The sequence below is a fragment of the Penicillium diatomitis genome (assembly GCF_028827545.1).
Source record: "Penicillium diatomitis strain IBT 30728 chromosome Unknown utg000001l_segment0_segment0, whole genome shotgun sequence".
In the NCBI taxonomy this organism is placed as follows: Eukaryota; Fungi; Ascomycota; class Eurotiomycetes; order Eurotiales; family Aspergillaceae; genus Penicillium; species Penicillium diatomitis.
The window spans coordinates 2,235,435-2,250,307 of NW_026623173.1; the positions used below are offsets into that span (position 1 = coordinate 2,235,435).

Sequence of the window (14,873 nt, forward strand, 5' to 3'; positions counted from 1 at the left end):
GGATGTATTCCAAGCGCTGTACTCAGGTACCTTGACGCGGCGGAGACAACTAATGATTGCCTCAGGTGTCAACACTTGCGGGCGGTTTGTCCACAGCTTTCCCCGCATGGGCTCCCCTGTGATCGCATGTCCCGTTGTTGTGACCCTTACGTCGTTCTGCCATCGATAACACGCGATAAAGAAAAAAAAGATGAGCGGTGCAAGTGAAGAGAGGTACTACTCGCCAACTTGACGACCTTCTCCTCGGTAACACCCTCCCACAACCTGTCCATCAACTGACCATGTCGCATCAATCCAGATGGCGCGGGCCTTCCCGTCAGTCCTCGCAACGTCAGCCGGGCAATGGAAACCGCCATCAAGGTGGTGGTCGAGGTGGAAACTCATCATGGAATGCCAATGTCTCTGCCGGAAATGCTCATGCATCTGCGCAAGACCAACATGTGCCTGTCCGGGGGTTCAACGCCATGGAGGCCAAAAACGTGCTGAAGGAAGGTAAACATGAGTTCTATTGCGCCTCCCGATGCTGTCCTACAAGGGAGACAGGTATGCAGGATATAAACTGACAATGATTTCTCCCACAGGGTCAAATGGTAACGCTATACTCGGCTTCCCCGGCACCTTTCACCCGCATGATTACTGAGTTCGGACAACAGATTCGAGACCAACCTTCTACAAGCCCTCCGCAAAGGATATCGCTGCCCAGAAGTCATCCAACAGCCCATGGGGTTCAAAACGTATGCTTGAAGCCCTAAAGTGTGTGAATGCGCAAGGACACAAGATCTGACATTTCTCCAAGCAAATCTTATGGCGAACGGAAAGGACTTTTGGCTCGAATTGCGCAAGCAAGTCACTGCTCTCCAACGGGGCGGCAGTGGCAGTGGCAGTAGTGGGCCTCCCGTAGGCGGTTGAGGTCGATGTTGACCGAGTACTACCACTCTTTAAGAAACAAATTCGGGACTGGTTATTGTCTTCTCCAGATATCATTGCACAGCGACTGGCTTTCTGCATTACTTATTCTGCATGGTTTAGAACGGCGCAACATCGATACCCTGCTGTGAAGGTGTTATGGACTTGGTGGGAGGACGGGCAGTACGGGGCGGATGGCGAGCATGATTCTTACCCAGTATCTCACCTAGCGACCCGGCAAACTTAGATGGCTATCGAAGCTACTGCTGCTATAAGCGTCTTCAGTCGTGTGTATTGTCATCTCTTTGCATTACCAGAGCTTGCGACGCTCGTCGCGGTGAAGTTATGTTCTTATGCCGTTGTCCTTGTAGTGATCCAGTCAAGTCGAATGGGTTTAAGAAAGGGTTCTCTGAGATTGCAGGCTTGGAAGAAGTAGGGAATGCTTCTATTGCAACAGGGGAGGGGTATCACTATTATACAATCTGTCTCTCAAGTATCTTACAACATAGCTTGCTCACGAACCCAACCAGTAGGTCCCAGAATACCGCCGTCCTCAGCCTCGGGGTCAAGCGTCCACTTGCGGAGAGCGCGACAACTCAGCCGAGTTCGCCAGCCAGCCTCATACATTTCGATTCCAGCCCACCCGATCATAGCTGCGTTATCAGTGCACAAGTAAGGCGGTGGAGCCACAAGATTCATCTTTTCGAAGCCACGAGCATCCAAGCATGAGCGCAGAACGTGCATCAAGAACTTGTTGGCTGCCACACCACCGCTGATTACAAGAGTGTTGATATGCTGTTCATCCCGACCTCGAAGTCGAAGAGCTTCGAGGGCTATGATCGTCCTCGATGACAAGTGTTCAAAGCACACACGCATCGCTTCGCGGCCAAGATCAACTCTTTCCTCATCCGAGAGAAGGCCTCCTCTTTGTTTGACAATTTTATTGACCATACTGGCAACAGATGAGAAGCTCAGTTGCAGGGCCCGTGTGTTTGCAAAGGGCGTCGTGATACTCCATCCCCATTTGCTCTTGCGTTTGGCGACTTCCTCGCCGCGGGTTATCGGAGGGCGATAGTCGGCGAAATCAGCAGGCCCGTTGGGAAAGACGAACTGCTCGAGCGTTTTCCCGTACATGGTTGTCTTGGCTTGTTCCAGCAGAGCGGGCGGTAAAATATCACGTGCTGCTTTGTCAAGCGTCTCACCCATGGCAATGTCATCGCTTGATGCCATGATCTTGTGCTCGGTCAAAGATTGAGAATGCACGATAATCGAATGACCGCCTGACACGAGGAGGGAAAGGAAGGGGAACGACGGAGACAATTGGGCCGCCGTATCCAAGGCACCGGCCTGATCCAAACAGGAGACCAGGCGAGGCGTCAAGAGATGAGCCTGCATGTGATGCACGCCCACGATGGGGATCTGCCATGCAACTGCGAGTGCTTTCCCGGTATCTAGCCCAACCGATAGATTAGAGCGCATTCCCGGACCTCTTGTCGCAGAGATGAAGTCAGGCCGCCGGCGAATTGAGCCATCCGCGAGTCGAATGACCCAGGATGCATCATCGGTGGAAGGTAGGCTCTTTAGAGCTTTATTGACGAGATCGGCAAGGTTCTCTTGATGGGACTCAAGGGCAAGAATTGGATGAATTCCGCGATGCGCGCGTGAATCGGCTGTAATGTTCTCCAGAAAGTGTATCCTGGCTTGATCTCCGCCACGGGGGTTGGCTATTTTCTCCACGATCGCAACCGATGTATCGTCACTGGAACCGTGTATGTGCATGTTAGCATACGCAACACTCATCCGAGGCGGATGGAATCAGGGCGACGCATACCACGAAGACTCTATTGCGAGGGTGAGTAGACCCCGTCTACATCGCAGTATATTCCGAGGAGAGCCCGTTGACGACCTGCGCAACGCGGTAGCCGCAATGCCACCTCCTGATAACCACATTGAGCAATGATGACGATCTGGTAGCTTGGGACGGTCATCGTTGGCCGCGGCGGCAGAAAAAGACCCGGTAGACGCACGGGCCTGATCTGCCCTGAGAGGCTGCCCTAATTTTCCCTTTTCCCCGTCTTTAGCATGATTGGAAACGCCATGACGATCAAGGAATTGATGTCAGACAGAGAGGCCATGTGGGACCAGCCCACTTACTCCATCGCCGGATGTTTCTAGTCAATTCAAATCGATATTAGCATTCACAAGCCCATTACTGCAGCTGCAGTAGGGCTATCTTCACGGAGTATTTGGTTGTCTTCGTCGCCTTCAGTAGCGACATTCTCTTTGAACTAGATTGCAGTATCTCTCAAAGCCTCGTCTGGATCATGTGCCTTCACAGTTACAGCGTGCCTCGAATTGGCATGGTGCTGCTCTCAAGGCAGGAATTCTAAGCGCAACGATAAGCCCCCGGTCGATATCACATAACCAGCCCTGGGAAAGCCTGAACGCCCAACTGCATCTTACTTTGTGGCTGGCTCAGCCGCACCAACTCTTATTCAAGATGAGGCGCTGCTCGAAACCCTCTTTGCCATGGAGCGTGAAGGAGCACATCTGCACTCAAATTGTTAATGTGATCCGCTGTCAGTGCTGTTCGCATGGAGACATGTCCTCGACACCCTGGAAGACCAAGTCAAATCACATCAACGACCAAATGAGACTTCACGCAACATGGTCGCACAACTATCCTCGTCTAGTGATCCTCTTCGTGATCATACAAGCACAGAGAGCACTCGCACAACAGATCGTTTCCTCGACCGCGGCATGGTCGTCCTAAATCGTCGCATTCTGGGGTGCTATCATCATCGCCTCGCAGGTTGGCAAGGTCGGAACGGGAGGAACCTCCGTATTCTCCAGTGTTCGTGCTAGTCTGCGAGCACGATCGATCGCAAATGCCTTGTCTCGTGCAAACTGGTTTCTCCATTCAGGGTGGTCCAATGGATCGATGCGCATGGACATTGCCATCGTCATTGGCAATATGCAAGCGACCTGACGTCTTTAGCTCGGCCTACTGCGATGCAGATCGAGCGAGACCTTTGGCGATCAGTGGCAGGTTCTGGTGCTAGGACAGGAAGTGAAGAAGAGCGATTCCGAGAAAAGGGAAAAAGAGAGTGTCATTCACTGGATCAAAAGCTCGCGAAGTGGGCGATTCTGTGGCGCCAAAGTCAAGTCCACCGGGGAAAATCTGTTCCGTTTGCGAGAGCATGACTTGGTGGATGCGTTGGATATGCTGAAGAAGACACCTCCTGTGCCGGCGAAAGAGATCGTGGAAGAATTGCTCAGAAGAGAAGATACACGGGCGTCAAGACCAACGTATCTGTCCGAACAACATAATGAGATGAAAGCGAATAGCGGACAGCTTTCCTGGGGATACATCTTCACAAATATCGACCACTAGCAGAGCCCATTTCTGGCTTCGAAGCGCTGGACTGGACCGAATGGGATCGATCGTGGAGCGAGGATGATCTGCGCGACACGCATGTATCTTCTCGTACACTTGCTGATCGCCTGCGCGGTGGGTCTTATGGCCGCGGCTACGGGTCGCGGTCTTGCTGTGTGATTGATGACCGTGCGACCGATCATTTCGACCATGGGAGGGAAAAATGTGAATTGAAATGATGTACTACGCTCACTTCTCTGTATGCAATCATCCTTGCGGGCTCGTTCTACGGAGCTCTGAACGCCAAGCGCCTCGAGCCCTCGGGCGTTGTTGGACACGGCATGTTATGGCTTTCGATTGTTGCCCGATTGTCATTGTGTATGCGGGCGCTGTTCACGCTGCGCAACCATGACAAAGGCCGCTTGGTGGGAATTTGGAAGGAATCTGATTTTGTACGATTCACCGTGGGCATAGAATCACTAGAGCTTCAACTTTCTGAACTGCAACGCTTGACGTCTGACTCACCCATCAATCTCATTGCAACAATTCTCGCCGATAAGGGCACGGAAGTAGACGCGGCGATCCGAGTCTTTGAGTCCCTCCTACGACTCCCTGTCACTACAAATCTACTAGAACATCTCGTTGCCACCGAGATCATGAAGTTGAAGTACGAAGGGGATAAGATCACCACCAAAGCTGGAAAACCAATCTCTCCCAAATCCGAATCACCGTGGATCCAGTCATACTGCTGTATAGCCCTCATTATAGTCTCATGGTGTGTGTGGGCTGTCTATGCGTACTATTCGATTCCTCGGTGGACCAAACTGGTGACCGAGGTTATGTGATTGCGGTGAGAGCGGTCTTCTTTAACTCGGTGGATCTTGTTGTCAGCTTCATGCATGAGAAGGAGACTTCAATCTGCTTCATGGTTGCTGCACTGGTTATCTCGTGGGTGTGCCACATTGGTTTGGAAAGTGCTGGCTAGAGTATGATCCATCGATGGATTGACTCGAATGGAGCAACGATGTGAGCTATTTTGTTGAGCATCGAGGAACGAAACTGCAAATTCAATCACTATCTCTGTGACGCTACCGCGCTCTATTTCATGTGGAACATCGATCAGAGTTGTAGCTCCGAGGTAGCCCTCGAAAACCACTGCATGGCTGAATGTCTAGGGCCCACAGGAGCTGGAAGACTAGATTTTGCTAGACTGCCCTTCTCAAACCGCGTTCAGAGTCTTTGGTGAGCACACCCTCATGCCAGTCAAGATGCCCGAACCTGTTCAACAACTGTCTTTGACAAACTGAATTGACGACCGAAGCGCTTGACGAGAAGCTGACCGACTGTCTCTCGATCAGGGTCGCTCGGATTCAGAGGATTGCTTGCGCCAACATCACCATGCCAGAATGTCGCACACGAGAGCCTCTCGTGATCGGATTTGTTAATGACCCGATGTTTAGCGCTTTTGTATTGGCCGCCAGACCAGTTTTGAATCATATCACCGCAATTGATGATATACATATTCTCCATCGCTGGGACAGGGAGCCATTCCTGTCTGCCTTCGTGCCATACCTCGAGTCCCTCTCGGCCTGCTTCCTGGAGCAAGACGGTGACGCCGCCAAAGTCCGTGTGAGCACCCACGCCATACTGTCCGGGAAGCGTTGCAGATGCTGGTGGGTAACGGATCATCTTCATCTGCACGAAGGGCCTTTTGGAAAAAGCCTCCATCAAAGAAGGTGGGTGACCAAGACCCTGTAACAGGATTTCCCAGATCATTTTACCGAGTTTGTCCGTTGCTTGGTAGTATTCCCACACGGGACCATGAAAGTCTTCTTCTGCGAGATCAGGCCAAACATTGGGGCCATAGAAGCCCGGCCGCTCTATGACTGGATCTTCTCGTCCAATGTAGAAGGCCTTTTGCACCCAAAAAGGCTTCATCGTTAATAATCACTGAATGAGGAGGAAGTGGCGAATGTTGGGAAATGAAAGGAGTATCTTACCTCTTTCGAATCAGCCATGGCATCGCCCTCGCGTACAGACATTCCCGACGCTTCATATCCACGACGACAGGGGTTGTTGAGAAACGAAAGCTTGAGTTTCTCTTCTTGTGGCAAGCTGAAAAGGTTTCTCAAACTTTGTAGCAGCGCCTTTTGCATGTCGAGGGGCACACCATGACCCTTGACTTGGAAGAATCCATATTCCGAGCACGCCTCTCGCACCTCTGCGATGACTCTTGCTTTGTCCGCTGGAGATGTGGGGTGAAGATACCCACTCAGATCGACGACGGGTAACACGATGCTATTATCGGTCGACATTTTGTTTGCACGCTCAGAGGACTGGTCAAGTTCTTCCCTGGTGATAGAGTATCACTGTTTAGGCGACATCACTCCAAATTTTATTAGCCATGGGATATGGGAATCTCTCTTCGGTCTATTTTTCTCTTCTCTAGTTAATTTGAATTTCATTGATCATGATCAATGCCGGGTAAGCCGGCGTTTGAACTATCTTACCCAGTCGGCCGAAGAGAAAAATCACCGATCTAATGGGGCCGACTTGGCGTGATCTGCCGCTGAGGTCGGTGCAGTCCCTGAAGTAAGCTGAAATGATCAGTGGAAAGATAGACATTATGATGGAAAACAAAGGGGCCAAATTCGCGAGCCAGATATGTCCAACCTAGTTGTCTTTCGTATGTTTGAGCAAACTTTTGTCTCATTGTCACTTTGTACTAAAAGTAACCAAAATTAACCATGCACGTTCTCATCATCGGTGCAGGCCCTGGTGGGCTCACCGTGGCTCAATGTCTTCGGAAGCAAGGAATTTCTTTCGAAATATTTGATCGCGACGAAAGCGAGAATGCGCGGTTTCAAGGCTGGGCTATTGGATTACACACGTGAATCTTCTTGAACTTCCTTTCATGCTCGAAGCACAAGTACAGTATAATTGCTAACCATAGAAAAATTCTTTTCTAGGATCATCGACGATATCGTCTCATCTTTCTCAAATGATATGCCTGATTTGAAACGGTCGACGAACCATCTCGCGCCCTTGACTCTTCCAGCTCAAGTTGCAGTGCATTTTGCTGGCACGAATGGTCGTATTGGATTCGAGGTTATTCTTCCTATCTCTATATAGTATTTTCCTCGGGTGACTGGTTGGATACTCATGTTTTTATTTCGTGTTCTTCAGGACTGCCCCGAAAAGCCTTTCATCCGTGCAGAACGTTATCGACTCCGACAGTGGTTATCAACCAATGTTCAAATTCAATGGGGAAAGCGCGCTCGGCGATTTGAAGATGATGATGAGGAAGTCACGGTGCACTTCGAAGATGGTACAACCGCAAAGGGTGATATATTGGTGGGGGCAGATGGCACTAAAAGTCACGGTGAGATTTACCTCAGGAAAACCCATGACAAGGACGAAGAAAACCAAGCCACGAAACTTCGATTACTGACCTTGAACTTGTAGTCCGAGAATATCTACTTCAACAGCCCAACAGTGACCTACTCAAAATCGTCCCGACCGCTGCCATTGTTGGCCAGGTGAGGCTCTCAGGAGAAATCTTCAGAAGACACCTTGCTTTGGGACACAGCGGATGGAATATCATGAATCCAAAGCGCAATTTCGTCAGTTTCAATGGGCTGCATCACGTCCTTCCCGACGGACGTTCTGGTCACTTTTTTTGGATCTTCATGCAACCAGATCCAGAGGTAGGGCAATCTGATCACTGGCTTCGCACAGCCACGCAAGAAGAGAAACTCAGGCATGTCCTCAAGACGACCGATTCGCTTTCACCCAGACTTCGAGAGATCTTCGAATTGACTTCAGTTACTGATGTCAAAGAGGATCTGCATTACTTCCGCGATCTCGAGCTTGACAGTCTCCCCTCGGGTCGAGTGGTCCTGGTCGGTGATGCCGCCCATGCCATGTCACCGTTCCGTGGCGAGGGCGGCTATCAAACATTTATTGATGGACTCAAGCTATCTAGACACTTGATCAAGCTTGACAAAGAAGGAAATGCTCACGATATGGAGGCAGTCAAAGCTGCTGTCAGTGAGTATAATCGCGAAATGTTGAAAAGAGGCTGGGAAGCCGTGCGAGCTTCACGAGGCACGCACAAGGAGCTAATGGGAAAAGCCAAGGTAGTGTCTTTATTGCTTGCCTGGGTACCATTCCTATTGAGTCTTCTTCTGCGGTTTGCAATCAAAGGGCCACTGAAGCTGAAACCGCTTCCCGAGGAGAGGATTATGTTACCGGGAGAAGAGCAAATGGGAGAGAAACAGAAAGTTGAAATGGGATTTTGGGAACGATGTGTGTCTGCTATTTTACTGTTCTTGGGTCTTGGGGGAATTATTTCCGAGAAGTACAAACAGATCTGAAACAACCAACCCAGCAACGAAATCATTTCTCGACTGCCCCAGTCTTCATCGATCCATATTTTGATCGGCCTAGCTCACTATGTTAGGTGTAATCGTACAAAGCAACTCGGCCGTTAGCCTTTCGGTGAGCATAAGAGGATCTTGCGAATTTCGGATTCCAAGAGACCTGCACGTAGGAATCTCTTCAAGCAAGTTCAAATGCACTGACAAACCTGAAGTGTCAATTCAGATTGTCTCAAATTTGACAGGATATCGACCTCTGCGAACACATTGAATTTCCTCTCTCATTAAAGCCTAAGTGTACCACAATAGACTAAGTAATAGTGTACACCATCTTGTAACCGGATGGAGGTTGGCTGCGTATGATATCCACTCCTCGCATTACGCCTTCCCAGCCTCCCGGCATTATTTTGACAGGATGCGGTTGAATCAAGCCGAGATGCAACAGATCCTCCACAGCCCTGAAGGCCGCGGCACCAAAAACACGATCCTGCGGCCGGGCATCGCGATAGTATTCACCATCGAGGGCAATCTTGCTCCCAAACAGCGTCAGGCCCATAATCCACGATGGCTCGACCGTAGCTGCCCGAGTCTGAGTTACAGCCTCGCGGGGCGGATCCAGGGCTACATAGCGACCTCCTGCGCGCCCGAGTGCTGCATAGCACAGAGTGGTCGTGTCCACTTGTGAGATGCAGTCGAAAGCGTAGGCAAGTTGGTTCCCGGTATATGCCCGAATATCTGCCGCGCAAGTAGGGGAGTGGTAGTCGAATGCCTTTTCAGCGCCAAAGCGAGTCACCAGATCAATATTGGAAGGCGAGCATGTTGCGATCGGTCGGAGGCCAGCACTTGTACATATCGTGTTACGCCATTAGTCAAGAACTTGTTCAGAGACGGGAGCGTATGAAACTGGTGGTCCTCTCATGCACATACAGTTTCAGTAATTGAAGGGCACGTGTGCCAGTTGCTGTGCTTCCACCGGACACGAGAACAAACTCTGCCTCTGCTTTGTCTTGAACGTCCTTGTTGCCAGCATGAAGCTGGTCCAAACTTGCCACACCCAGTTCGCTGAACAGTCCCACTGTTGTTGTCGCAACTCCGACGCCTAGACCAGCAGCCTCGTGAAACGTCATTTCATCAGGGAGCTTCAGCAGCAAGTCGGCGGTGGCTCCAACATATTCGGCAAAGGCTCCAACATCGGGCCGTAGTTTGTTCCTGGGCAATGTCAGTTCAGTTTGATGGAGTTTCCACGAGGAACTTTGATATGTGGCACTCGAAAGAGCATACATTCCGTGTACGTAACCCGCAACGCGATCCCCAACTGCGAATCGACCCGAGGCCAGGACACCGTCCCCCAAGGCAACAATGCTTCCTGCGAAGTCCTGCAATCATAACAGATGAGACTGTGAGTGCATTGCATTAGATGATACGTTTGAAGCAACATACATAGCCATGAATTGCCCCAGGAGCCGCGCTATAGTCCAGCATCTTCGCATCTGCGGCATTGATGGCGACAGCAGCTGTTTTGACCATCACCATGTCCGATGCTAGTGCCGGTATGGGAGCATCGTGCTGAACTGTAAGCTTTCCGGGCCCTTGGGCAACAATGGCCGTTTGCGAGCGCGGAAGAATCGCGATGGGATCGGCGGAAGGCATTCTTGGATTTTTGGTCAGGTAAATTGAAGTTGGCTACCCTTCCTTTGGTTGCAACAGTGGACTGTGGTTTACATCACACTATCCTAATCTTCACCCCACAGGCAAGCCATTGTTTAACCTTCCAAGTGCTTTATCGAAGTGTCAGTGAGCATCGTACCTGCTGAACTTTGTCCATCTCACCTAAGACTGGCAATCGGATGTTGACTGGTTAATTCGCCGAACAGACTCGGCTAGAAGCCCATCGGTCACATTTCCTATCTGCGGTAAGAAAGTACCTCTAGGCGATTGGCAGCGTGATTATTCGAGAGAGCAGTATAAGATGAGTTAGAATAGTATTGGCCGGTAATGAGTACTCGTTCCAATGAGGGAGTTGAGTCCCTTCAAATGAGACGAAAACCACCGAGACATTCCAGCTAACACTTTGAGCTACGTCAAAGGACCCGATGAGTCTGACAGAGCCTGCTTCACCATCTCAGAAATTTATTCAATTATAGTGCACTAGTATTGCAAGCCTCAGGAGACGTCAAATTTATCCATTTTACCATTTTAATCAAAAATGACCTTACAATTTCGACCTTGACCTTGGCAGAGTCAGTCGGAAAGTTTGAAAGATTTTGTTCGCACTCGCTCATTCGTACAAGTATTAATGACGAAATTGTACCTAAAATCTCTTTCATGGATGAAGGCTTAAGGGTCATGACTAACCATTCAAAAGAAAAAGAAAATGACAGACATCATCCCCAGTCACTCGGTCTAGGATTCTCCAAAAAATTTGTTAATCACCGTCTCACGCCGTCTAAACACTGTCGAATAGCCTCACGCCGCTTGAGCCGTTCGGGGGTTATTCCGCGCTCCTATCGGCGATTTTACTCCACCGATCCTCGTCTCTGGTATTGCGAGCCAAGTTTTGTCGCCATGGGTAATCTCAAATTCCGATGTAGGTTTTATTATGCATCTACTCAAAGCTCCTGTAAAGTAGTACTTTGTAACTTGCTAATTCTCCCTTCGCTTGCTACCTCACAGAAAAGGCGACTCGACAAACTTCACTGGCAAGTAGCTCGTGAAAAATCGTCTAATTCCGCCATTGCAGTTCATCCTACCCTTCTATCATGCATCTCAAGTCCGTCCTGGTAACAGGCTGCTCCGCCGGTGGGATTGGCGCCGCTCTGGCACACGCTCTGGCCAAGAAAGGCCACCATGTGTTCGCAACTGCACGGAATACGTCAAAGATCCCCCAAGAACTACTCGATCTGTCCAACGTGACCATAATATCTCTCGATGTTTCTTCAATGCCTTCAGTCAGCGCCGCGGCCCGCGTAGTCGCTAAAAGCGGCCACGGTCTCGATGTTCTCGTGAACAACGCTGGAGCTGGATACGCAATGCCTGTTCTTGACATGGATGTTGAAAAGGCCCAGCAACTTTATGACACTAATGTTTGGGGCTGCATTCGTACTACTCAGGCCTTTTCGGACCTCCTCATCGCAAGTCGTGGCCGTATCGTGAATGTCAGCTCGATCGGCGGTACTGTGCACATGCCGTGGATTTGTAAGTCTTGTTCTCCTTTCTTTGGGTGTCTTCCGTCTGCTACCATTTCACGTACCATTGAATAGCTAATCAGTGGTTTCATCGGACATTTCGATAGCCGCATATGCTTCCTCAAAATCAGCCCTAACCACAATCTCTGAAACATTACGGATGGAGTTGTCTCCATTTGGTGTGGAGGTTGTCACGATTATGGCAGGCGTTGTTTCATCCAACTTTGATGCCAATAGCGCGGACTTCTGTCTGCCACCAGACTCTCGATACCACGACATCGAAGATATCATCGCAGGGTGGGCAACTGGCAAAGTGAAGCCCCAGGGCTCTACAGCTGCAGAGTTTGCAGAATCATGCGTTGGGGACATGGTGGGCCAAGGCAAGGGAGGGTTAGTGTGGAGAGGCGCCAACGCAGGCGCTGTACGATTCTTGGTCGGCTGGCTGCCAAAGATGGTAGTGGTAAGTTGAGATGGAAGTCAACGGGTGACTACTTGAACACCGGGTCTGAACTCCAAATACCACTTCTAGAAAGCTGACATTCGATTAGGACTTGGTTGTATATCAAAATCAAGGGCTGCGCGAGCTGTCGAAGAAGGTCCTCGGGGAAGGGAAACAGGCCAATCGAAAGAATGTTTGAATTCCAATCACACTGTTGCGCATGCTCTGACATCTGTTGGGAAAAAGAGAGATGAGGTATGTCGAGGTTGCTCGGCCAAAGTTATTATGCTTCGGAGATTCGAGCGGTCTTGCCATATTTATGATATTATCTAACATCTTCCTATCTTCATCACATACGACCATAGGGTGTGGAGAACAGGGCTTCCCGTCCGCTCAGCCGTACTTAAGCCACACGCCGGTCAGTTAGTAGTATGGTGGGTGACCACATGCGAATCCTGACTGTTGTATGTTTTTGATTCCTTTTTCTCAGCCTTTGCCAGGCTTCACCTAAAGCCCTGCGATCATAGCAGTGTAATAAATAACGCTATTTTAGACACTCTTGACGACCTCTTCGTTTGCGCTGAAAAGAACGATGAATTCTGAGCATCGAAAGGCTCCTGTATGAGCACACCGCATTCCAAAAAAGAATATGCAAAATGTGGTTACGCTATAATCAGATATGCTGGCATTTATGTCCTCCGGAATAGCTCGACACATCTGAAATTCGGATAACTCGTTTTTGTCATATATAGAACCTCTGATTATCATCTCACCAGGACGGGTGGTAGCCAGCCCGAGTAGACTGATTTTCTGATCGCTCCGCAATCTCTGGATTGTCTCCAATCTCTCGAATCTCAATGAATGACTCGTGCTGTAGTGCAACCCCCGACAATGTCCAAGTCAGACGGTATAAACCAGCTTCGTCCCAGACACTCTCCCCTGTTTCAGATCTTCCAAGCCATTAATGACGCCGTCCAGCCCCTCGCCTCCTCGGTTGAGCGTGATGTTCGAAACTTTGAGTTTCCCAGCAGCCAATAATTTGCTGCTCATCGCCCAGAAATTTTCAGCAAATTTCACGTCCTCCGGTTTCGCCTCATAAGTCCTTCCTGCCCTGGTGAAGGACTCTCCAAACGCGGTGTACCCGATTGTGAAGCCTGCGTCAACCAATGGATTGAACGTTTTCAACGAGTCTGCCTTTGTGCCTGGCTGCACACTGCAATACAACCCCTTCTCCCTGTCACTCATCGCAAGCGCGCACAGACGGCCTGAGTCGGCTGTTGGTCTGCAGTCCCAAACAAGCGTAAGCTTGTTGTTGGTGTATGCTTGAATCTCCTTAGCCAGTACCTCGACATCGGTATGGTAGTCCCACACAACGTCAGCACCCATTGACCTGACATAGTCAAAGTTATGGGGCGAAGCAGTGGTCAATACAGTCAAGCCCGACAGTTTGGCATATTGAATTCCCAAGATTCCCGTTGCGGTACTGCCGCCGTATATCAAAATGGACTGGCCGTTGCTTTCGGTCAAGTCGGACGTGGGAAGAGGCAGCTTGAGGAACTGGTAGAGTCCCTGTCCACATGTGGTAATTCCTGTTCCGAGGGTGGCAGCTTCCTCGAAGCTAAGATGATCCGGGATTTTGATCTGGATTCCACCCTTGGCGATCAGGTATTCTCCGAAAGCACCGCTCTCTGCATTTTTTCTATAGAGCATAACGATGAAGAGACGCAGGCATCAGTATGGCTTACCCCCTTCGCTATCAGATGAGAAAGGAAAACTCACGCCCCACAAACTCCACCGCAAACACGGTCTCCCTTCTTCCATTGCTTGGTCACCCCAGGTCCAACTTCTTCCACCACGCCTGCAAAGTCAACGCCTAGGCGCGTCCCCACCGCATCTGGGTTGGCAAAATGCATGCTTTTCCAGTCCGTCGGGTTCAAAGCCACAGCCTTTGTTCTAAAAAGGGTATATCCCTCGCGAACAGAAGGAATAGGAACTTCCTGAACGCAAGCCTCGCCGATGGCGGTACACATGACCGCCTTGCACGTGGGTGTCATGATCGCAATTTGCTGTCAAGTAGTTGCACGACTGACTGACGACTTGGAGTCAATGATTGTAAAGTAGACAGCCCCACGAATGCCAAAGCTTCGCCGAGACGGTGTATTGCCTTTATTCTACTTTTTTGTCCCTCAGCCACGCTACGATTACTACGCACGTGCCCTCCTGATGTGTGGCTCTGATTTGAGAACATTCGGTGAGAATGCGTCCTAGTGGTCATTAACAACCAAAGCTGATGCGGAGAAGCACCTGTCTGGTTGACAACATGACCAAGCTGGTCTACTGGTCTATTGAATCTCTTCATGGAAGGAACAAAACAGAGGGACAACAATCCGGGATTCCTCCGAGTTCAATAACAAAAAGCCGTGAATTAACACATTTTCACCAACATTTTTCTCGAATATTTGCTATCTTTTCAACTTTTGATATCGGGTAATATTCTGAAACATCTACCCCCAGCAGTCACTATATACTAAAGCCGAACACGGTCTGCCTTCTCACTCGTACTCTTGGTAAAAAATCATATTGATTGA

General features: G+C 49.9%; 10 protein-coding genes across 10 annotated transcripts; 6 read left to right on the forward strand and 4 right to left on the reverse strand.

Moving 5' to 3' along the window:
- Nucleotides 1-281: 281 nt before the first annotated feature.
- Nucleotides 282-909, forward strand: N7539_000655 (uncharacterized protein; the record flags this gene model as incomplete). The annotated part of the gene is made up of 3 exons (XM_056930259.1): nt 282-543; nt 654-734; nt 797-909. The coding sequence occupies 3 exons, from the start codon at nt 282-284 to the stop codon at nt 907-909; spliced, it is 456 nt and encodes a 151-aa protein (XP_056794552.1).
- A 495-nt stretch (nt 910-1,404) lies between these two features.
- N7539_000656 (N(6)-L-threonylcarbamoyladenine synthase family protein) lies at nt 1,405-2,685 on the reverse strand (the record flags this gene model as incomplete). The annotated part of the gene is made up of 1 exon (XM_056930260.1): nt 1,405-2,685. One exon carries the CDS (start codon nt 2,683-2,685, stop codon nt 1,405-1,407), a length of 1,281 nt encoding a protein of 426 aa, XP_056794553.1.
- Nucleotides 2,686-3,573: 888 nt separating this feature from the next.
- On the forward strand, nt 3,574-4,300 carry N7539_000657 (uncharacterized protein; the record flags this gene model as incomplete). Its single annotated transcript, XM_056930261.1, has 2 exons — nt 3,574-3,695; nt 3,925-4,300. The coding sequence occupies 2 exons, from the start codon at nt 3,574-3,576 to the stop codon at nt 4,298-4,300; spliced, it is 498 nt and encodes a 165-aa protein (XP_056794554.1).
- Nucleotides 4,301-4,662: 362 nt separating this feature from the next.
- N7539_000658 (uncharacterized protein) lies at nt 4,663-5,127 on the forward strand (the record flags this gene model as incomplete). The annotated part of the gene is made up of 1 exon (XM_056930262.1): nt 4,663-5,127. One exon carries the CDS (start codon nt 4,663-4,665, stop codon nt 5,125-5,127), a length of 465 nt encoding a protein of 154 aa, XP_056794555.1.
- Nucleotides 5,128-5,545: 418 nt separating this feature from the next.
- Nucleotides 5,546-6,597, reverse strand: N7539_000659 (isopenicillin N synthase family dioxygenase; the record flags this gene model as incomplete). Its single annotated transcript, XM_056930263.1, has 2 exons — nt 5,546-6,214; nt 6,283-6,597. 2 exons carry the CDS (start codon nt 6,595-6,597, stop codon nt 5,546-5,548), a joined length of 984 nt encoding a protein of 327 aa, XP_056794556.1.
- Nucleotides 6,598-7,029: 432 nt separating this feature from the next.
- N7539_000660 (FAD-dependent oxidoreductase) lies at nt 7,030-7,747 on the forward strand (the record flags this gene model as incomplete). Its single annotated transcript, XM_056930264.1, has 3 exons — nt 7,030-7,172; nt 7,252-7,390; nt 7,469-7,747. The coding sequence occupies 3 exons, from the start codon at nt 7,030-7,032 to the stop codon at nt 7,745-7,747; spliced, it is 561 nt and encodes a 186-aa protein (XP_056794557.1).
- A 224-nt stretch (nt 7,748-7,971) lies between these two features.
- Nucleotides 7,972-8,658, forward strand: N7539_000661 (FAD-dependent oxidoreductase; the record flags this gene model as incomplete). The annotated part of the gene is made up of 1 exon (XM_056930265.1): nt 7,972-8,658. The coding sequence occupies one exon, from the start codon at nt 7,972-7,974 to the stop codon at nt 8,656-8,658; it is 687 nt and encodes a 228-aa protein (XP_056794558.1).
- A 313-nt stretch (nt 8,659-8,971) lies between these two features.
- N7539_000662 (zinc-binding alcohol dehydrogenase family protein) lies at nt 8,972-10,311 on the reverse strand (the record flags this gene model as incomplete). The annotated part of the gene is made up of 3 exons (XM_056930266.1): nt 8,972-9,503; nt 9,589-10,037; nt 10,102-10,311. The coding sequence occupies 3 exons, from the start codon at nt 10,309-10,311 to the stop codon at nt 8,972-8,974; spliced, it is 1,191 nt and encodes a 396-aa protein (XP_056794559.1).
- A 1,109-nt stretch (nt 10,312-11,420) lies between these two features.
- On the forward strand, nt 11,421-12,484 carry N7539_000663 (uncharacterized protein; the record flags this gene model as incomplete). The annotated part of the gene is made up of 3 exons (XM_056930267.1): nt 11,421-11,856; nt 11,954-12,306; nt 12,395-12,484. 3 exons carry the CDS (start codon nt 11,421-11,423, stop codon nt 12,482-12,484), a joined length of 879 nt encoding a protein of 292 aa, XP_056794560.1.
- A 701-nt stretch (nt 12,485-13,185) lies between these two features.
- Nucleotides 13,186-14,339, reverse strand: N7539_000664 (zinc-binding alcohol dehydrogenase family protein; the record flags this gene model as incomplete). The annotated part of the gene is made up of 2 exons (XM_056930268.1): nt 13,186-13,984; nt 14,065-14,339. The coding sequence occupies 2 exons, from the start codon at nt 14,337-14,339 to the stop codon at nt 13,186-13,188; spliced, it is 1,074 nt and encodes a 357-aa protein (XP_056794561.1).
- Nucleotides 14,340-14,873: the final 534 nt, after the last annotated feature.